Here is a 24017-nt window from a genome sequence, read left to right on the forward strand (position 1 = left end):
GAACAAAGCCTAGACATACTGGATCAGGACAGTGTCACTCTGTTTCCAAAAAATTAATTTCACAATGAACAGAAACTCAAATATGAGTACACACGTCTGTACTATATAAAGACATGCATATATCCTCTCCATCCCAACAATATATAACACTATATTGGCATTTCACTAGCTTTTATACAACATTCATTTTATTTCAATCTGTAATTAACTTCCACAAAATTTAACTGTTAGACAGGAAATTACTATTCTAGCATAAATAATCTTGCTTCTGAAAATGGCAGCTTTAACACAATCAACAACACAATCCATATATGAAAGAAAATGGCATACTTATTAGCTTTGTGTGCTCCATATTTCATAGAATACTGTGGTGTAAATTGAAATTTTATATGATTTAATAAACTTATATGATATTCAAGTACCCACATAACTCTAACAAACAATACTCCTCTCTTAATCAGGGCTCTCTCTTACATGTGAGGCTCTCTTTCATTATCAAAGGCTTAGCTCAGCTTATGGCAAACCAGACACTATTAAAGTACCTTCAGAAAAGTACATTAACAGCACCACAATCCCTCAAATATCCTCCCTTAATTCTGGAGGACAGTTGCTATAAAGGGGAATATAAGTCCTACCTTTCTTCCACCATGAATCAACTCTGCAAGCAAGTAATCCAGCATAATTTCCATTGGGCTGTATAGCAGAACAGTGGCAAAAAACAAATACACACACTAACAGGCATGTGTGGGGATTTGCATCAAGATGACAGATATTAAAATGGAATAACAGAAAAATTTGGAAAGGAGAAAGGTTTGTTTGGCCTCAAATCACTGGTTAGCTCAACAGATTATACACAAAATTTAGTTTCTTTGGTGCATTAGAGGCAATATATGATGCCAGATGTTATCTTTCAAAAACTTGCTGGCCCATCTAGACAAATGGTCCTCTGTAAAAAGAGGAATGATGCACAGGGCTTCTGGTTGGAACTAATTGTGTTCTCCTTAAAACCTGTGTAATGCATTGTGTGTACTGGGTACACACACACCACTGCAGCTGCCTTAAGAACAAAGACCATCAGTACTCTGACACGGCTATTTTTTATATGCTGGGTGCCATCACTTTTCTCACCAGGATTATGACATTCTTCCCTGTAGAATTAAAGGGTGCCTGGTAATTAGGGTCAATGTTTAGCCAGGTTATATGCAAAAAAAGTATCAATGAAGGAATGATTCAGGCAGGCCACCACATTCCCTATAAGCCACCCTCAAGCATTTGCAAACAAGTCGAGTGAATGAAAGATGTTCCAGTTGCTTCCTTTGCTGCACAAAATGTCAGCAGAGCTATAAACAGGGGCTTTCAGAGGCAAAGGAATTGTCACTGGTTTTTTTCTCTGCTTGTAAGTTTTAAACATGACCTTCCACCCTAGGCTTTTAATGTATTTTTTCACTCCAGAGTACAGACCATTGCCCCTAAATTCATGCCTGAAATACATTTTCTGTGTTTGCAATACTTTCAGAAATTATGTTTATGGAATATCCTTGGAAGAGAATGAACTCTTTATTCATAATACATAAGCTTTACATTTTTAATAACAGAATTAGACCTTCACTGATTTTATAACTATACTATTAGCCAACACACTCTGGTTTCAAATTAATTTGAAATAACTCACACAATGACTTTCTGCAGTCAGGATTGGAGAAGCATGGACTTTGAAGTAGGCAGAGTCTGTTAAATTAAGCAGTAATTGCAGCTCCTGCTAATGAAAGCACGGAACATTTTCCCTATTCCTTTGCACATAGCCCGGATTTCTTCTGCGACAGCAGAATGGATGAGCTGCTGATCACCTTTCGCTAAAATCTGATTTCAGAAGTGACACAAAGGTCTCTGAATAAACTGCCTTTCTCAGTATATTTTCCCTGCTTATTGTATCATGCAAATAGGTATCCTGCATAATGATAACGTAAATGAACACCAGCACAAATTCCATGCCACCTTCTCATTAAAGAGCCATGATCAACATTTTCCAGCCTCAGTAGGATCAGATCCCACTGTGCTAAGGGATGCACAAACACACGAGACTGGAGAGAGACCTCTGCAGATCTCCATGACTCGCTGCTCCAAGGGAAGGAAAACTTCCCTTCAGGACATGTGAGAGAGCTTTTCTGAGGGAAGATTACAATGTTTGCCAATCTCTGACATAACTAGGGCCTAGCTGTAGTGTTTAGGTGTTGCTATAATGTCATTATCTACTAAACAAGCCATATGAATCCATACACATGCTGGATTTAAAGACCAGTAAGAAACACACATGATTGTGGAACAAAAAGTATCTTTGGGAAAATAGTACTGGGATAACATCTCAGTCACTGCATCCTAATAGTGTATAGAGGGGTTAATTTCAAAAGACACAGCATCGGCAAATAAAATGTTATATTTTCTTAGAGTGGAAAAAACTCATCTCACCCTTCCCTCCAAAGTCTTCTAATATCTTAAATTTTCACAGGGCTTAATACTGCAGTACTGAACTCAAAAAATCCCAGCTACTTTTGTAAGTGCTACTACTGCAAACCTGTAGTGATACACCCAAAATCCAACAACATTATCCCCATATATCAGGGGAGTGAGTAGCTGGAGCTGTTTACTTTGCTGCATACTTCAGTATCATCTGCTTTCTTTCCTGCAGATATTTCTGCAGCCAAGTCAAATAGACTGACACATGCTAAGAAAGGCAGCTGGTGCCGGGCAGTTTCTACCCAAGGAGGAGAAAATGTTCTTTACTTTTGAGGGCTGACAGGTCCCCATATGATAAACCTGTCAAAAGTGTTACCTAACATTGTTGTCTGCGTCGCAATCTGTTTCCCAGTAACTCTGGGTCTGAGGAGCAGTAATAGAATTAATTATACTTCATTTTGCTGTCTTTAACAGTATTGACCAAATTTAAGAACAAATGAGAAGCGCTTATCAAGCTTGAAGAAAATAATCCATCAGTGGCACAATTTAAATTCTCTGCAGTTCTCTTATTAATCAAAGTAACACTTACTATCCTATCTTCACTTCCCATTAACAGTCATTAAGCACTGTTGCTGATTGAAGCAATTTCTTTAGGGATCTCAACCTCATTTTTAAGAGAACCTTCTACAGTGGAAAACAATATCATACAGGAACAGCGACTTCAAGAGAGGAAGAAGGTTCTTCAATCATGTTCTGACCTTGACGTTTCCCTGCAGCAGAAGTTCACTAAGTACACAACCAACATGCTCTAAACTTCTGACTTCTTTCTTCCAGCAGCACCAGTGCCCCTGTATTAATCAGGGAGGAAAGCACCACTTCAAAAGATGGTTATAGCAAGCAGGTTAAGTGTCTTTAATTATTGTACTGGCCTGCATTGGTGATTATAATTCACAGAGTCTTTCCATACACATGGAACCAATAAACAAACAACAAGAAAAATAAAAACAAACAAACAAAATAACTCCCCCCCCCCAAAAAAAAAAAAGACAGCTTATTCTGTCATCTTACTGTCAACCCTCAGAGAAATCCAAGCTTTGATGAATCTCAAAGGTAATATATGGTACAGGAAAGATTTCTGATGTTGACTTTTTCTCCCTATTATAAACAATGTCACAGATTGATAGCTTTTGTCGGAATAAATGCAATTCTTCTCAGAGGAAACCTAGTACCTGGATGTAACACAAAGGGGCAGGGAAAAGCCTGGGCTATAAGCACTGAGCTGCAGCAGCACAAATCAATATGTGTTCAGGGCTGGAGGTGCATTGTCTGAGCTCTACATTGTCCAACCTGGGCTTGTAGGTGGGACGTGATCACATGGGGTAGCAAAAAGATTTTTAAAAGCATTTCATGATTCAGAGGGGTTCCTGTGACTCTTTGCACTCTCAAAGAGTTTGTTCTGTGGAGGGTGTTTTTATGGGTGCCTTGCAAGGTCCTCAAGTTTACTAATTTTACAAATCATCTTGTACCATTGTCCTCCAACTCAGCACCTCCCAGAGTATTTCAGTTTCACTGCTTTAAACAGTTCTAGGGAAAATGGTACCTTTCCTAAACAGCACTGTGAGGCTGGAGAAATCAGGTCTAACCCTTATTTAAGCAGTAGCAAAAATGCCAACCTGGTGTCATAACCAGGTTTATGTGCAAGGCAGATGTTCGTCACATCACAATTCAATTCAGAAAAGAGGTATTTCAAAGTCTGAAAAATGCAACCTCATCATTTCCACATTTCTCTCAGAGAAGGGTTTTTTATTGACTGGGCATTTTGTTACCCCTCTGGCTCTTGGTTTAAACACAAATTTTTCTGACTGTTATAGGACTGTGGCCAAACCAAACCCAGTATCAGACTTGTTTGACTCAAACCTTCACCATTCAAGAGCTCATAAGATTGATCATCAATGTTCACACTGTGAACTGTTTCCAAAGTTTCCCACCCATCATACTTAGTAACTGAGTTCACTTCATCCTTCCAGGGAAGAAAAATCCATCAGTGGTGCTAAATATAGAGTCATCACTTCTGCTTAAGAAGCACTTGACCTGAAAATTAGTGACTGCCAGGGAATATTTTAGGGAATAATCACCAGATATCTGCAAGGATCTCATTCTGTCAATGTCTCACTAGTCAAAAAACATGTTACTGGCCTGAGAGCCATTGGATCTATCCTAGTGCAGCTATTTCATCCCCACTGCCACAGTCCCTCCACTTTGGGGAAAGAGAGAAAGAAGATTAAAGTTTAGCTGTGTGTTCTGCCTACTTTCCACATCCACTTGTGTTTATGCTTTATGAAAATACAATATGACCTTGGAATTTGGTGGCCAAACTGCATACTGATTTCATCCACATATAAACAGTAGGTTGAGTATCAGGTTGGCAAAATTCACTCTAAAATAAAGACAAGAACAAAAGACTTCTTAACTCCTATGCAGCTAATGACACAATTCCAGATCCCACTATATGAAATGTTAGACTAGATTTTGAGTCAATGTAGTACCTACTTCCATTAAGCACTTTAAAAGGAAAACATCTTACCAAGTGTCCCATTAGGCTGACAAATTTATAACTCTATGAATAGAAAAACAGAATACAGCATTGTGTTCAGGGAGTGTACTCTGTAGTATTTCTTCATCTATATGAAGAAGGTTGGATAGCCTATCACATACTTACTTTCTCACTATCAGGTCCAGACATTTGTATTAAAGTAAATTAACAATCAATTGTTGAGTGAATTATGGCAACAGTAGTGGGACTGAGTAGATGCACATGGGAACATAGTACATTTAAGCTTCCATCTCTGCATATGCCGCTTACCATTCATGCTAAAGATGATTTGGGGGAAAATCTTTTGCCATTTACTCTCATACAGAGGACATCTCCTTGGCAAAACCCATGCTGTAGGGTGGGAACATTCAGCTCTATCCTTCAGTTGATCCATGTGGAGGCACAAAGCTGCACTGGTAGAAAACCTAAGATTTCTCTCGATATACATAGGATTGACAGAGTAAAATAATTTAAAACAAAGGAAGTATAGGAATAAAAAATACTGTAAGAAGATACGAAAGCTCTGCGGACAAAATCTTACATTCTCTTTCTCCTTCTTGAGTTTAGCCCTGGTTTTAAGTCCTGTAAACCAGACAGAGTACAAAGTCACTAATTGGAGCACAGCTATTGAAATAATTTATGCCATAGCATCCATAGCTTTCTGTCATCTTTCTAGGGCACTTGGGCTGCAGTAGCTATGTATTCTAATAAGTTAACTCATTGCATTATATAGCCTGTTAGTCAAACGAATTGTTGGGTACAATCTGTTCCCAGTCAAGCCAGGGAAGGCTGTTTGTGCAACTACAATGATATTTTGCAAAAAGTAAGCACATTTACTACCATAGTCATAGAGCTGTAGATATGTTTGTCTTATTAAAATGGACAGATATATGATAGCACTAGGGGAAAAAGTTAATTTTTAATCTTATGCTTTTAATTTTTAATGTGAGCACCATATTATGATAAGCGCTTCCAGCACATCTTACATAATAGAAAAATAAAATATCTCTGCACAGAACCCAGAGTCATATAATGTTAAAGGTCACTTGCCATACAACTTCACAAAGAATCCATTGATATGATGTGAGAGCGAGGCAAATAGATGTAATTAAAATATGCTAAAACCAATAATAAAAAAGACTGGCTTTTGTTTACTCTGGAAGCGAGCAGGAACCATATTACCTCTGCAAACTATTTTCACTTAGCACGATTCAGGCGGAATTATTGCCGTGACCTTTTAAAACCGTACAAGTGCAGAGTCGATAGCCTTTGGGAGGCACCGCTGCGGAGGCAGAGCTGGCCGTGCTCTGGTGCTGTGCATTTCTGCATCAGGAGGCAGCTGAAACCTCATTATCCTCAATCACAGCGAGGTGAGGCAGGGCGGTGACGGGCCCTGCGCAGGTAGCGGAGGCGGGCACGTGCCCACAGGGACGCTGCTGTGTGCACGAGCACGTACCCTCTGCTCGCCCAACACCCACCAGGGCAGGCTCAGGGATGAGTTATAGGCAGTGTCACTCTCTTACAATAACAAACACTGGTCAGAAACAGCAACCTGCAAATTATGTACAGGGAGCTGGCAGGCTGCCACCATCCCACAGACCTTGCAGCCACAAACCACACCAGATCACTGAGGTCATCACAATTCCTTGGTCTCCAGCCATCCAGGATTAAAAAATAACAGTTGGCTTATCAGCAACATTGCTGAAGCCCAAGGACAGCATAAGAAACCCCATTTTATATTTCTTCCTCCCCCTCTCCCAAAGCACTAATCCTTACAGTTCATCCTCAAAGGTCATGAACTGAGGTGGGGAGAGCCACACAAACCTCCTACTACAACAGGTGTTTGCAGCAGTCCCACTTGGAGCCATCGAGGGAATTTTGGAATATTCAGCAGAAGTCAGAGCAATTTTTTTGTACAATTAATCTCTCTACCTGAAGGGGAAAAAAAAAAAAAAACAGAAAGAAAGAAAAAGGCTTTTTCTTAGCCAGTGACTGATTTTTCCAGAAATGCCTGTTTGCCTTTGAAACTTCACCTGCAAGGGGCAAGTCAAAAATTCAGGCTTACTCTCCAAGCTGCCAGCCAGTCTGTCTCATCAGAGCACTGGAGTGCCTGTGCCACCAGTGAGTGAGTCACTCAGGTGACCCTGTTTAGTGACAGCACCTTGAGCAGCCACCGCGCCAATCCTGTGCTGCCTTTCCTATGGGTCAAGGATTGATCCCAGTAAGCAGAAGAAGCACAAATACTCCCTGGGTTTGTGGCTCAGCCCCCAAAACCCCTAAGCAGGATCTGAGCTGCTGCTTGGTGCTATTGGAGGGATCAGTGCAAGATTTAGGGAACTTAAGTACAGAAGTGCACCCAAGACCTGTGAGCCAGCAAGGCAGGAATACCATAGTATCACTTAACACTCATAAAGAGCGCAGGTCAACAAAATTAGTTACTTTCTCTTTATTGCTCTTAAACCAGCTTTCGCTCTTTTTATGGAAATAAATATGGGAAATTATTTGCTGTGTTAATGTCCACTGAATTTCTGTGGTGACAGGACCTACCCCACAGAGCATCCTCCAGTGCTCTGCTTCACAGTGTGCTCCCACCTTCCACAAGGGCTGGAAAGGGATCCTTGTTGACCATGGTTTGTTTTAATGTCTCCTAAATAATAATAAATTTAGTAATGGTTAAAAACAAAAAAAACCACCCTATTTTTATCCAAGTAATATATTTCTCAATATATAACAAAAAATAAATTTAGCTGCTGGCAACTTAATTTGTAGATAACTCTGGTCGTTCAAAGATAGGATTTTTACATTAAACTTGGAATCCACATGACTGTTTAACATCATTAAGGGAATATTATATTGACTGCAAGTAACTGGTTTCCATGTGGTTATATCAATCTATTTCTGCAAGACTGTACACTAGTTGTTCCCCTAGAGTACTCCTTGTAATGCTGAGAAAGTGTCAGAAATAATGACTGTCTACCTATATCTGCAATAAAACGTAGAGCATGGATATTATAGTTGTAAGTATCAAAGATTTATTTCATGACTGCAGGTGATGATGAATCTTTTAGCACAACTAATGTCTAGAGGAAACCTCTCTTCTTCTCTGAGCTGTCACATGGAGACTATTTATAGGGCCCTTAGTGCTGTGGGGCTTTAGCATAAAGAGGCAATGTGTCTGAGGTGCCACAGGATGGAAATGTTAGCAAGGGCTCCCTCTCATTGAAGATCTTTTAGTAGATAGCATTAGATTCCCTCTTTGTGTGTTTACGTCCCCCCAAAGACAGGGGACAGATGTTTAACATCAGACCATTAATCCCTTAGCCCAGGTTCCTGTGACAGCGAAAACCCAACAGAATGAGCCCTTTGCCTTTGCTCAGTGTAAATGCTGCAATTTACTGCTGATTTACAGAGTAGGGTCAGGCCATTAGAAACTTGGCAATCTTCTGTACAGCTGGAAAACAATATGCATGATAAGCTAAAATTCAATACCTTCTTGCACTAATTAAATGGGTTCCCACCAGGATGAAAACACAAATTACAAACAGGGCTTTTCTGCATCCCTATGCATTTTTCCCTGCAGATGTGACCATGCTTTATTTTGGTCCCTTTCTCCTGACCACAGTGAAAGATTTAGCTCTCATCTGCAGCACTGCTTCCATTGTCTATCTTTCCCATTCCCTGTTCCTGTAATCTCGGTTTTAAACTGGCAGGTTTGCCTTCCTCGCTGGTCAGGGCAGGCAGGTGGGTGATGAAACCAGCACGGAATGCTGCAAAAATCCCATCCTAATTTCATTACACAGATGGGCTTTTAGACGACAGATGCATCTTTTAAACTAGAAGCTCACCAAACATTGTCATTCCAGAAAACAAAACAACGGCAATACAACAGCATCCTTCATTGCAAGACCAGGATAATTAACCTTACTGCAGGACAGTGCCATGAATCTCTGTCATGAACTGTCATTTGGTGACATCGTGAGCATAAGTAAATATTTAAGCAAACTTGTTCTGAAGCATGGAAATAATAAAGTGACAGATCTTGTAGAGAGACTATTTTAAGGGGGGAAAAAAAAACCAACCCAAAACAGAAGAGCCATTTCATACTTCTGAAATATGCCTGAAATAATTGGGATTCACGCATCTGAAATATAAACTCTGTCATTCATCAAGCCAAATAATAGTCTTTATATACTTATAAACCCCCGAATAAAAATCCAAACAGAGCATGTGTGTTCAGGTGGGACTCTGGAGCTCTCCCAACAACATTTTGCTGAATAGTGAATAATATTCAGCTCAAGTATGGTTTGCTTCCAGACTTATTCACTGAGAAACAACAGCAAGATTCTGAACAGCTGGAGGTTTAAGTAGAAAACAGAAATAGCTACAGGCTTTAACTCAGATCCAAATGGTATGAATAATAACAATAAAAAAATACCTGGTAACTATAAATCTCATCAACCAATGCAAAAGAACATTCTAAATCTATTAATATTTCCAGAGACATTATCTCTCTGCCACCCCACTGCTTTGTGACTTGTTGTATCAGCGATATTATTTGCCTTAAAGCATGAGCTAAGTGTTTTTCTTCCCCTGTGAGGAGAATCGTCCACAACCTTCACAAGCTACAGCCCACTGCTCCCCTGCAGGAGGACTGGAGCATCATTAACAATGAGAGACACTTCAGGCACAAGTTGAGGCTCCAGCGTCTCCAAACCTTTCTGTCTCCCATCAAAATTCATATCCTGTCACTATTCTAGGAGCAGAAAGGCTTCTCATTACAGCATCATTCCCCTCTTGCAAGAAACACTGATTGCTGCACTGGTGGCTTTGGAAGGCAAAGATGTAATTTAGCAAAATAATGTACCATGCTGATTAATTTAATGTAGCCCATGACTAATTATGGTAATTCATTACATCTACAATTAGGCTAAGTAATTTATTGCACTGCAGTCTCATAAAGCAGAGGATTTATATCGAGTTTTGAATGTCACCCAAAGGACATTTCTGTACCTTGTCTTTACTGAGGCGGAATAAGGCTGCCAGCTGAGATGAGCCCAAAAAAAAAAGAGGGGCGGGAAGCCCCCCACGCACCCTTCCTCTGCCACATTTGATGTTTGTACTGCGGGCAGCGTGCAGGAGCAAGCCTCTCTGGCTGCAGCCTCCTCCTCCTCCAATGGCACCCTCGCGCAGATTATTTGGCATTGCCTTCCCATTTCTCTTAAACCACACCACAATTTTATTCACTGTGGGACCTGGACACCTGATACACCAAATGGAAAACCTGCTGGGCTGTCCCTGAATATGATTTGGAGATGACCAAGAGGGAAAAAAAAGGAGAAAAAAAAAACAAACCACGCTCATTGTCTGGGTTTCTGTGCCGCTTTTGCAGAGTGCATTGCAGTGTATCTCAACAAAGGCTTTTGCTTGCCTTGGAGAGATGAAAGGGGGACATCTCCCCTCACTTCGGAGAGCCGCGACGCGCACACGGCATTATTGTGAAATACAACCTCGTTCGTACCCTGCAGCAGGGTTTGCTCCAGCAATGCTGCACTTGGGAGACCAATTTGTTTAGCTGATCACTGTCTCTTTGACGTGGCTGCAAATGTTACCTTTCTTTTTCAATCAAAAACACAGCAGGGTGTGCCATCTGTTTGGCACAGCCTTCCCTCTCTTCCCCGATGCCTTTTTGTGCAGATCATTTTACATGGCAATTTGCACGGATCTTTTATACCTTGATTTTGGTAAACATTTCTGCTTTCTTTTTTTAAATAACACGTCGCTCAGCTGAGTATCTTCAGTGTTAAAAAAAAAGAGGAGGATAAAAAAAGCAGTGTGATCACAGGCAGTAAAATAGAATAAAAAGTATTTTAAAAAAATATTTTCGGAGCAAATGGCTGCCTGTCATTACATTGATTATTTAAAATAGACATGTTTACCAAGACTGGCTAACGCATTTTACACTGCTGTGTTCCACATCATTTTCCTCCTTATATTTTACCTGGCAGGCACAGCTAATCAGAAGATTAATTTAACCATTTGAAAGACCTTTTTAAAGCAGGTTAACAAAAAAATAGCCACCGTATTAAATTGTCATTATATAACAAAAGCTAGCAGTAAAGCGGTTAACTATTTTTTCCCCAGCTCAGATGCTGCTCAGAGCAATGAAACCCCCTAAAGTAGGAACAGATGATCAGCACCACAAGCCGAAGCCACGGGGATGCTCATGGAGTTGGGAATGCTTTGCGGCATACAAATGAATTATCCTCATTCTTCTCCTGCCGGAGCATATAGGCCAGACCTCATTAGGATTCAATATCGCTCTGCTTTTCTAATGTTAATGTTCCAGTTATATAAGAAATGTGAAAAGGGGCTACGTATGGGGGAGGCGGGGGGGAGCTGATGCCACATTTATGGTCAACACGATGCTATAATTTGAAAGGCACAGCTTCATATTTTTGAGGAAATTACTGTGGTTTCCTATCTTCTCTCTCGGTCCTAAAGCAGCATTTTGTCCTCTCCTCCCTCTAATAAGTGCGTTTCAATGGTGTGCCTATCCCAGTTACAGCCAGTGCAATAAGAGATTTTATAGCTTCATTTTTGGGTGGGGGGGAAGATGCTGTGACTAAACATCAGATTGTGAAAGCTTGGAGTTCATTTTGCTGTGAAAGGAAACATTGCACTTTATGTTAATAAACAACTGTAGGAGTTTTCACCATCCAGGAATAACTCAGACATTAGTCTGCGTTCTTTTGTCTGGAGAGCAGCAAGCAGGGTAATGAAAACAAAACCCACCGAGACATAAAAATACAATTTATACCTTTTTATCAAGCAAAGAGAAAGTTGGTTAACGTTTGAAAAGGGAGCAGTAATGTATATTTATTGACAATTTTATTGTAATAATTAGATGTTTACACAGTCTGGACATTGTGGCTAAATCACTTCCAGCATGTTTATTTGTAAAGGGCTGTTTTCAGGGCAGTGCAGTAGGCTCATTAAGAAGACAGACTGTATTAAGATTCAAAGAAATTATTACCTCCCAGGCTTTGCTTCGCTGATTTGGATTTAGAATAAAATATAAAATAATTTTGAAAGGAGAAGAAAAAAAGAAAAAACAGAAAAAAAAAAAAAGAAAAATTAAAACCGCAACAGCAATACCATCCAAACACCCAGCAGACTGGAAATGATGAAGTAAAATGGAGAATATTTTCTCCTGTAACGGCGATTTCATCTTTTTTGTTCCGAAATAATCTGGTATTGTACATTCGAAACAATACACAATATTGTGGATGCCATTTCCAAGTGTCTCTTTGTGGCTTTTAATATATATCACTTTAACACTTGCATTTATATTTGCACTCCAGCTAAATGAGTAAATGATATTTAAGATATATTTTCCTCCTTTTACTTTATTTTTCAGGCAGTGGTGTTAGTCCACCTTTATGAGGTCTTTACCCAGCATTTGGTTTATACATTTATTTGATGTGTCTTTTTTTTTCGTTCAGCCAAAGATCACTTTTTACTACAAGTCCTCGGAAATGTTCATTATTAACCTGAAAACTATTGCATGTTTGATTTTTTTTTTTTTAATAGGCAAAAATAACAAGTGAAACTTTAATACTTATTTTTTAGGCAGAAACCTATTTGGGGGCTTCTTCCCTAACCAGTTTAAAGTGATTTGTCTGATCTGGAGTGAATTTTACACATGCTTAGTGTGCCTAAACACCAACTACAGATTCTTCTAGTTTTACAAAGGTAAGAGAAAGGAAGGCAGCTGAAATTGAAAAAGCTCCCCAGCAACACAGCCTTGACGAGCAAGTGCTTCTACATCAAGTTAAGAGCACTGTCCTGCATTTAGTGCAGTATCCATTTTAAAATTTAAAATGTCTTTAAAAATTAAGGCAGCAAATAGGCTATAATGTTGCTCCTGTCCAAGTATGTTTCCATTACAATTAAGAAATCAATATGCAGTATTTATTGCTGAAAGATTATGCATAAAGAGGAGCACATAAAAGGTACCGTTGCTTAAACCTTCCCGGCTTTCCTTTAGCTACTGTTTAGCCACTTTTCCCCAGAAGCCGACTCATTAAATGCCATCCAGTCCATTCCATATAAATGCTGTATGCTCCCTGCTCTCACAAATAAAAACAAAGATGATAAAAGAAACGGATAAAGAGATGTCAGCTTGCAAAGAAAATACTGGGTTGTATTTCCTGAGAGCTGCACAAGCCAACTCACAAACTTGAAATATTACAGATTTGGTTTTACAAGTCAATCACAGCAATATATTTGGCCTTGTAATTACTGTCAGTTTTGACAGGGAAGGCAATAATTTTTTTTCCTGACGTGTGAGTTTCAATAAAATCAGGTAGCCACATCACAGAACACTTTCTTACAGAGAATTAAAAGGACTTCTCAGAGAGATAAAGAATACTGCCAGGATTAAATATATGTCATACATTCAATTCAAGAGTATGGGAAAAAAAAAGGGGAGGGGGGACTATCCTTACATATGGATCTGATCCAAAGCCTATTATAAGGATGAGAATGTTTCTATTCACCAGAGTGAACTCTGGAAAAATCCCTTTCTGTTCTCAGAAGAGACAACAGACAAAACTGAAGGCTATTTTTATCTTCTTCTCTATTTCCTAAGACACCCGACTGGTTAATGAAAATTAACTACGTAAGGTGAATAAATGACTACAATCTGAAATTGTAGCTATTTTGCTTTAAAAAACCGTGAATTAAATGCTTTCCATTTCAATTAGAATCAATGTAACACTGCAATATACTGAAAATTGGCTAGGATCTGTCACAGACACACTTTGAGATATATGATACTTTAAATAATCCTTTACCTTTTTAAAAATATACTAATTGTGAACCAAATTAATTACTGAGGTTATGCACTAATAATCTTGCTGGGTAAAAAATAGTGATCTTGGTTTCTGCTTGGAGATTGTTAAGATGTAGAGGGATAAGGAGCACGTAAACCCATGGAGCAGCAGCATTTTTAGTGCACCAGGCAAAGAATAGGACTGAGCTTGTATTTATTCTGCCATTTCAGAACAATGTCAGCTCACTGCTGACTTACAGAATTGCAAAAAACTGGCCTGGAACAGACCTTAGGAGGTGATTTAGTACATGCCCCAGCCCCAAGGCAGGAATTGCCATGGTTCAGTCATTCCTAGCAGGTGAATTCATTCCCTGCAGGTTCTCCAAATCCTCCAGAAATGGAAATCACAGAAACTCCCCAGGCAACCAACCCCAATGCTTCACTGCCCTCACCACTGGAAAGCTTCACCTTGTGCCTGATCTGCCTCTACCTGGAAGCAATGTAAACCTGTTATTTCTTGGTGTCATCCATGATTAACGTGATCCCATTTAGCAACTAGGGTTGTGAGACTTACTGAGAACAAAAGGCCACTCAGGCATTCCTAGCATGAGATGGAACAAACCATAAAAATTACCAGTTTGGAGTTTCTTCTAAAGCCATGTCCTCTGTCACCCACCCTTCACTCGGAACAGTGGAATTACACCCTGGGCAGAGCGGAGCAGACACTGCACAAGCTCCTGGCAAGGAGCTGCATTTCCTGCTACTTTCAGAACCTGCAACTCCATTAAGTTCTCCAGACAGGACTTAATTATGAGAGCAATACATTTGGCCTAGAGAAAATAGAACATACTAGGAGACATAGGGACTATCAGTGGCCCATATACAGATGTTATAATTCTGTGTCAGTATACTCATATAACAAGATAAATCCTCACTATTATAGACTTATTCCTTGGCTGAGAGGCACAGCCAAAGCATTAATCTGCCATTGACAGCTGTCTATAATAAAGATTCCTGATATATTGTACCTGCCCCTATACAATTCCGATTTGGTAGAGAAATGGAGCAGACAATGAAACAGACAGGGTCAAACACAACTTTTCTCACATCTGGCATACCTGCAACGTTTTCAGAAGAGTAAAACCAAATTAATCCTGGTATAATCAATCAGACCTCAGCGCAGAGTGTACAGATCATCAGGGTGTGAACTGGGAGTTCAAAATGAGTCGGATGTAAAATACTTCCATCTGGTTATGAGAACTATCTTATGCCAAGGAGATCTTCTCCGGAGATCAAAATCACCAAAGCCGTTCCTTTTGTGCTCATAATACTCCCTGTATTTGTTAAGTGCTGGGTACAGAGTGATTTTGAACATCAGGAACCACTTCATAGATAAATTGGCACCCTGTATCCAAGTGGTTAACTGATGGTTAGCACTATACTATAAACTACAAAACTTAATTTTCCATAGTATTAACAACTTGATTTTAAATCCTGTATCTCACAAGTAGAGAAGTTGCAGGAGCACGTGCAATAAAGCCAAGGGAACTATGTGACTAGAGCTTACTCTTGACAATGAGGAGTTAATACTGTGCCCTCAAATTAAGAATTACCTACATAACTTTTGCTGAGTTAAGGGGGGAGTCACATTGCTAAATTCCCTTGTTTCAGACTATACATGCAGAACTGACTGTTTTCAAGAAGCAGACAGTGGAAAAGACAGAAGATGTTTGTGTCATTGACAACTGCCTGCATTTCAGTTTTTTCCTCTGTAATACCAGCAAAAATGACAACACTCAGGATGAGCAGGACACTCACAAGCCCACAAACAAGGGAAGGACATACACTACCAAGTATTATGATGAATGTAGTCTGAATAGCTACTGCAATTTCAGTTAATACCTTTAACAAACAGTATGTCTATTGTTACTGTTAAGTAGACAAAGTTATTGAAATAATTGTCAGCATTATTACAATTAATTCATAATCAAACACTGTTTACCAAATGAAATATACGTGGCCTGAGTAGCTGCTCTGTACACTGTTCTGTGATCCCCGTGAGTCACCCTGGTCAGTTTTAGACTGAATTACTCTAACATATAATCCCCATGTTTCAAATGTTATGACATCTGAGCAAGGGTATTTTGCATGAAGGCCTCTTTTACATAAGCCAGAATGTGCAAAATAGAATTCCACTGAAACACATCATTAGCATTTAATGAAACAGGCATGATGAAATCCCTTTGTGGTCCACGTGTGCTTCTTGGAATCATCAGCTAGTCTGAGGCCCTACAAATGGGAACGTATCACATCGTGGTTTTGTATGCCATTCTGTCAGATCAGGCTATAATTCAAAACCCTGATGCACACCTGATGGACAAACATCTGCATAAATTTCTAGCTCATTGAATTTATTAGAGATGCTCAGAAGCAACAGGGCAACTGAAGGATCTAAGATAATATCAGACATAGATCAGTAAGGCTCAGTTTTCAGCTAAGGGCCAGACATGTAGCTTTTTGTTCTCCTCTGCTTGCCAAAGCCTGACAGAAACAACCACTGTACGGATTCAGGTTCCCACTCTCAAGAAGCACTCCCATAATCTGCACCTGAAACATTAATTTGACCCAATTCTGTCAAAATCTGATGTTTTAGGAAGGCATCTCATGATACATGTTCTCCTCTTCACATTTTTTTTCAGTAAATGAATGCAGGAGTAAAGTGAAGACAGAGCATTCAGAGAAATACAAATCATAAACATGCTTAGTGAGAGAGACTATTCTGGATGATGCCTCTGCATTTTGAAATTTCACTCACCTGAAAATTTACAAAGTTCAGAAGACAAGATGTTTGTTTCCTGAGCTCTGCCATTAGAGCAGTACCAAACAAGAGGTAGAGGGAGGCAACTCTGGTCACAAGTCAATAATGACCTATAGGTGACCTTGGGTGGCCATCAGAGGACAGCAAGTAGCTGAATAGGTAGTCTCAGTGTGGAAGTGGTCAAGCATTCTGTGTGAGTCCCAGAATCATAAACAAATGAATGGAAAGGAAGCCGGTTAGCTTAGAGACTTTCCAAGGCAGTTCTCACAATTGCTAATGTGGATTGCCTATTTTTCAGTCAAGTAACAGAACTCTAGATGTACGGATTGTACACCCCTTCCCCTTTCATTGAGGTCTAATACCCTAAAACTAAGTCCAAAATCAGCTTGAAAATAAGGAGAGAAGTCAAAACATTAGTCTGTAGTATTTTACATGCAAGCAAAAATTACTGTCACAAAAGACATAGATTTTGATAAGATACTGCTGACACAATGCACTAAAATGGTGGGAAATAACAAAAGAGGAGCTAATAGAATAGAGTCTTTCAAGAACTGTAAATAATTGGGGTTTTTTTTAAAGCTAGAAATACCTTTTTTCTGTGGTGAAGGTAGCATGGCCATTATGAACAAAACACCAGAAAGGAGAAAGCAGCATCAAAACAAGACTGTAAGTGACGATATAATAAAACCCACTCCTTCCTACACACACATGTGCATTCATGCCTGACTGCTTTTAATTTAAATATAAGGAAAGAATGGCAGTCCTCTTGGAAGAGAGCAACAGAAAAGGAAGATGGTTTCCTGATGCCATGTGACTGTTTACAGATTTCATCTTTTCTCTTCCACACTGAAATGAGTCTGAGAGGCTGAAGACCCCCAATGAACAAAGTGAGTAGCCCCAGCCTGTCAGACTGCCTGTGCTCTGCTCTTCTCATGCTGACCCTATTAGAAGTGACTATTAAAAAGCAGCACTGGGCCATGTCAGCTGTTGGGTGGGAGGCTGCCAAGGCACACATCCATGCTGCTGGCTTTTCAAAGATTGATAATGATCCTGTGCAATACTTTTGTCCTTTACCCCAGGCAGTTCTGCACAGGGGTCAGTTCTGGGGTACTACATACTCGTCTTGTAGCATGAGGTGTAAAACTAGTCCTTATTGCCACGGCCATTAAAAATCCCACAGCACTATTTACAAGTATGGAAGCAATTACAGCAGATTGGAAGTGGCCAAACTGGTAATTCTCTTCTGCCAACATAAATCCTCCCACTGTAACTGAATGTGGATTTTTTTTTTTCATCTCACAGCATAAACTTTAAAGTGTTGCTGTAAAATGCTCATTAGCCAACAAATCTCTTTATGGAGTAGCACTTGCTTTACAATAGAGGGTGAAAGGAAGTTTGCTCTATGGGTTGTGAGACAGTGAGGATACTTTAGGATAAAAGCTCCAACATATCAGTTTGCTAGAGCAGAAAATTAATAGAGATAGATTGCTTTTTAGTGGCATTTGAAACTATCTGCCTCTTCATCTACCAGCAGCTCTTCTTCTCAGGCTGCTTGCACTATTGTACTTTATTCTCTGACACATTGGTACAAGATGACACCTTGGATTTTTAAGCTTTTCCCGTTAATTAAAAGACTTGTCCTCCCAAAAAGCTGGGTAGAAGCTGACAGTTTCAGTTTTAAATTTGACTTATGTTGACATAGCTTTCAGGTGCAGAGGTTTTTCCCTCTACTTTGCTTTGAACCCAGCAACTGCATTTCTATGAATTTCTCTGTGTGATAGTTTGGACTAATGACAATCCCAGAGAGCACAAACATAATTGTCTAGATCCCATTACAAAATTACTCCTAAACAAATCTGTAAAAGGCTATGATATAACAATTCATGGGTTATCACTGCCTGATCTGCTTTACAATTAAAGAGAAAATAAACATATGTATTCCTTAGCACAACACTGTTGGATAAGAAAAGCTGCATTCCTTTCACTTGCACATCTTGCCACCATCTAAGCCCCCGTTACTTCTTCCTGTAGGATCCAAAGATGAGTCAAGTCACAGTTGCATCCCAGAAGTACCAAATCCTGTGCTTACATCCAGCTTGAATCCACAATTTTAAGTTCATAATGTGAAGCTGATTGGTGCTGGTCCCTCACAGTAAGACAATGGATGTTGGGAAGGAAATTAACTCTAAGACAGAGATGCAGATTTGGCAGAGCACTCCTTGCTGAGCTTAGTGTCAGATTTCCTAAATAAAGACAGAATTAAGCAGACTCCTGTCTGAGAAATATCAGCTTCAGAGAAACCCTGGTAGGTGAAGGTCTTATAGAGTTTATCAGTTCTTCATGCTACGTAAAGTTGTTTATGAGGTTTCCATGCATATGCTTATTCCCACAGTTACATACTAACAAGTTTTTCATCAACTTGAGTGAGAGATGAGAGAAGCTTCAAATGGCTCATGCAACTGAACAGCACACCACTGTCATCTACCTGGGTACTTTCACCACATATTAGTATTTTACAGCTTCCCTATAGATCCCACTGAACTTTATCAAGGCAGGATTTTAATTTACACCCACAACTTCATTTTGCTTTACCTGAGAGAGAAAAATTGATTTTTATAATTTGGCTTAGAGAAATAAGAGCTGTTCTTTTGTTTGGTTCAGCTTATGGAAATAATTGCATCTCCTTCAGAAAGAGGACAAAGAGAATTCAGCAAAAAAAAAAAAGCACTTTGAAACTGTATTGCCTGTTTTTGAGTTATTGTTTGAGCTCCTGATGCAAAAGCAAGTGAATTCAATATCTTCTCAGTTTCAACAGTCTTTGGATTAGGTTCTAAAAGGTTATTCTTTACATTCCTTCTAATACTGTGTCATACTCAGACTGCAGAGCCAAAAATGGGAAAAAAGTTTATGCATTTCATTTTGAATTTAGAATGGGATCTTAATTAGCATTCACTTTCAGCTTAATTCCACTCAGAAAGTTTTTATCCTTAATAGGGGAGCAAAAGGTAAGCTGAGCCATATCACTTCTCTAAATCTTATTCATACATCTTTCTGATAGAAGAACCAGTGCATGCACTGCCATCAGAACATGTAATTAGTGGCAGTATGTACAAAGAGGTAGATCCTAACGAGACGCTGCAAAAATATGTGAACCAGTTATCCGTATACAGAAGCACATGAAAAGATACTACAGAGTGGCATGATTATATCCGGGTGCCTCTGCTATAAAAAGCATTTGTATTACCCTTACTTCTCTGAATAAATTCAAATGACAGCCCCATTTCATTTCTTCATTCAGTCTGGAGGCCAGATGGCATTAGAATCATTTACTTCACCTTGTTGTGCTTAATTACTACAATCAACACACTATTTTCCAAATTAATCATAACAAAGTAATTTCATTAGTAACACAGCAGGCTGTTGAATTATTAGCATCATAACAGTTTGCAAACAATTAAACTTTATTTGAACCTTAAAAATTTGCAGAGTAGAACATTATTATAAGATCTAATGGCAGTACCATACAAATCCAGAACACAGCAAATAACCAAGTAAAACGCTGTACAATGTGAGAGTTACAATCACCTTTTAAAAATCTGCTCTCTCACCGTTTACAGAAAGGCAAGCACAATCTAAGAGAACAAAGAAAATGAAGTAATTAGCACCTTCTACCTGAGTTTTATTTGAGTTGTATTAACTGAGATTTTCTTATCCAAAAAAGGTTATGGAATTCGCACAGATTTAAGAGTAAACCATTCATCCGTGGTGCATCGCTGGTTTATTCTGAGACATTACCTGTGAGTTTCGGGACATCTTTCACGTTTTGAATTTAAGGCAGTTTATTTACTCCCCGCTAGCAATAAGCACTAAGAAGGGGGAAGCCCTAAAAGAGAATTACAGACAAAAGCCACTTGATGTCTCTGGTTGTCACCACCCAGGAGAGGCCGCGCCGGGCACCCCTGCCCCTCATCGCTTGGCTAAGGACTCCCTCTCCTGGAAGAAGGGCAGAAGCGGCGCGGGACAGCGCGGAGGGGGAAGGGGACAGGGACGGCGGCGGCAGCGGGACCCGCCTCCGCCCGTCCCACGAAAATCTGCTGCCACCCAGCGCCGCGGCCGCGCAGCGCAGCGCAGGAGGGACCGCGCCGGGGCCGCCCCGCACCGAGCGAACGCACCGAGCGAACGCACCGAGCGAACGCACCGAGCGAACGCACCGAGCGAACGCACCGAGCGAACGCACCGAGCGAACGCACCGAGCGAACGCACCGAGCCGACGCACCGAGCCAACGCACCGAGCCAACGCACCGAGCCAACGCACCGAGCGGACGCACCGCGCCTCGGGAGCGGGGCAGGGCTCATGCCCTAAAAATACATGGTGGTGGTGGTGGTGGTGGTGGTGGGATTCGGAATTCTGCAGTTAATAAAAAGCCATTTCGGCGGGCAGATTTATGGCGCTGCCATGTTAACAAGGGAGAAGGAGCGTTTCCAGCCCCGCTATTAACGCTTCACATTCTGTACACAATCCACCAGTACGCTTGACAAATTAAAGTAGTAAAAGATCTGAAGACTATAATCTATCATTTTAATGCTTCGCTGATAACACACAGAATCAATTCCAATGACTATCTCTTTAAAAAATTACAACAAACCTCGGTCCCGTTTGACGCCTATTAGAATTCAGTGTACCAGCAAGTACCATACATTAGCTGACACAGAGCACAACATCTTAGTTTACTGAAAGGATCCAAATTCCGAGTTCAGGCTGACGTTTCCTTTTAACCCACGGTGTCCGCGGGGTCTGCCTGAAGCATAAACAGCACAAGCAGCTACACGGGGACCTGCACAGGCTCAGCAGCTCACAGGCTGGCCTGACCTGCCTCGCTGGCAGATTAAGGGTCTCACAAATCAACTGTCTGGGAGGACCCAAAAAAGTTGATCTTCCATGCTAACGGTAAAGTACATCTCCTAAAGAAGAGTATGTAAAATATTAACTCTGACTTGCCCAACCACTTCTGCACAAGTGGTAGTATTTTAGTGTACCTTTTTATGTTTCAGGCAATGTTTTTGATTAGCCACAAAGTTCTGGCTTTGACACAAGAATGCAGGTAGCTGTTGGTAATTCACACAGGGTGAAGATGAAGATCTCTGTTGCACAACCTGTATCAGAATTCCACATACCAGCAAGATAATAGACTCTGCAAAATTATCTGTAAGGTACAGGTAAAATATTTCACACTACCACAGAAAAAAATATTTTTACCTGCAATTTATCTTGCGTTGACTTAGCAAAAATTTTAGGGTTTAATATATTTTCACAAATTTCCACAGAATTACCATGACAAGTCAGAATGGTACCACAGCAGTATTACCACACAGGCGCATTTATTACATTAGCAAAATAATCAAATCTTCATTCTGTGTCAACAAAGAAGTAATTAACAATACAATACTAAATACATGAGAAAAAATTTATCATTGGCTAAAGCATAACTTGAAAACATCTGGAAACAGAATACCCCGAAGACCTGAAATATACATAAATTTCCCTCAACTTTCTGATTCAACTGCACAAGATGTACAGTGAGCATTAAAAGGTTAATGCATGCATGAATTGAGTAAGAGTTTACCCTCAAAGCTCTGCATATTTTTTCTGAATCTGCAGAACAGGAAAAGATAGCAAAATTCCCTGAGAGAGCCCAAACCTACAGCTATACAGAGTGCTGCTGACATGTTTAAAAAAGAGCAACAGGCACTATACGGCTGCTTGTGCCCCATATGATAATTACCATCTATTAATTTCCTAGCATTAAAATTCTATAAGAAGTGGCTAAGCAGACCATTTCCATAAAGTTATGATCAATTACAGTTTATAATGTTTAATGTTCACGAGGCAACGATCTGACTACATTCGCTGAAACCGCAAAACATGTACAGCAGAATCGTCTTCCAGAGGCTGGCTCTGTAAACTGCAGCTGCACACCACTCTTCATTTCAAGTGCAGATTTCTCCTGATTAGGGAGAGGGAAGTTGAAAGTTCATCATTAGCCAAAAAACCTCAAACATGCATGTCAAACCCTGTCCAAATATCCTTCCCCTTCCACAGTTTTCTGCACAGACAGATATATACGTATTACTAAAGTAACAAAACTAAATATAAACAACATCATTTTTATTTTTTAAAAAATTTGGAAAAGGGAACACAGTTATTAAATATATAATCTTTTGTACTTTTATATTTCATATAAAACCCCAGGAAAAAAAAAGTACTTTAATTGAACCTTCAATATATTTTGCTATAATCTTTATGTTAACAGGACTCCTACAAAGGTTCCAGGAAAGACATACTTATGAAACAGAGAACAAGGGAACATATAAGCCATTACAGAAGATTGGATTAAAATGTACTTACCCAGGCCTCTCAAATATCATACATCTCCATTATGTAGGCTTTAGGCACCAAGCCAATGGTTCCCTTCATTTCTCCTACCCACCAGCCAAATCTATTGTACTCCTAATTGAAAACAATACGCAGTATTAACCTTTAGTCTGATATAAATGCAATAGAGTTTTGTATGCAACTCCTTATGGATGCTTTCCCTTATATATAGTTATAATCATTTCAACTGAAAATTAAAACATTTTATCTTTTTGTTATAGGCATTCACATGCAGTTAGGCAAAGGCAGAAGGTAAATTTTAAAAAGGCCCGGCATACTCAAGAAAATTTCTTAATTATGGCCACACTTCTCAAACACCTACTAAAAATAGCCGACCTCCTTATCCTCTGTTCATCAAAAATACAAAAATCTTGTCTTTGTAACTAAAATCTAATAGCATAACATTGACATATAACAATCAACAGGGATTATTTTAGTATCACAAGTTATACTCTAAGAAACCATCAACTTATTTTAAAAACTGCTTCACTCAAATGTGAAGGGAACACTATATATATCTAATACATAATATCTTTCTATGGACAAAGTCTACTATTGCTTTAGGCTTGCAGGAAATTCTACAGCAGATCTCATATTCCTGACAGATGACTAATGTACTTCTGTTTCAAATATGTTTAGGCTTAGTGAGATAAATATGAAACAAAATGAATTATAATCATTTAAAGAAATAATGTCTTCCAAAAGCCGTACTAAGTAAGAGTATTGTGGTATTGTGGTATATAATTATTGTAAAAATAAAATAATGTAACACTGATATGTAATTATTGTATATTGTGTCATATAAGAGATATGAGATATTTTAAGATCAATCCTAACAATGGTTCAATAAATTGTGCTGGAATTGCACATACACATATATTGAATT

The 24017-nt window shown here is 39.5% G+C and overlaps 1 protein-coding gene across 2 annotated transcripts in view; it reads right to left on the reverse strand.

The window, feature by feature from the left end:
- Positions 1–20141: 20141 nt before the first annotated feature.
- The window catches only part of SKAP2 (src kinase associated phosphoprotein 2), a 120336-nt gene continuing 116460 nt past the window's right edge, over positions 20142–24017 (reverse strand). For both annotated transcript variants that reach the window (XM_058040588.1, XM_058040582.1), the window contains exons 12-13: positions 23105–23206; positions 20142–22703 (exon numbers count right to left, since the gene is read on the reverse strand). In XM_058040588.1, coding sequence (XP_057896571.1) covers positions 23114–23206 — 93 coding nt within the window. In that variant the 3' untranslated portion in view covers positions 20142–22703; positions 23105–23113. The remainder of the gene's footprint in view (positions 22704–23104; positions 23207–24017) is intronic.

This window comes from Melospiza georgiana, chromosome 1 (genome assembly GCF_028018845.1).
Source record: "Melospiza georgiana isolate bMelGeo1 chromosome 1, bMelGeo1.pri, whole genome shotgun sequence".
Lineage (NCBI taxonomy): Eukaryota > Metazoa > Chordata > Aves > Passeriformes > Passerellidae > Melospiza > Melospiza georgiana.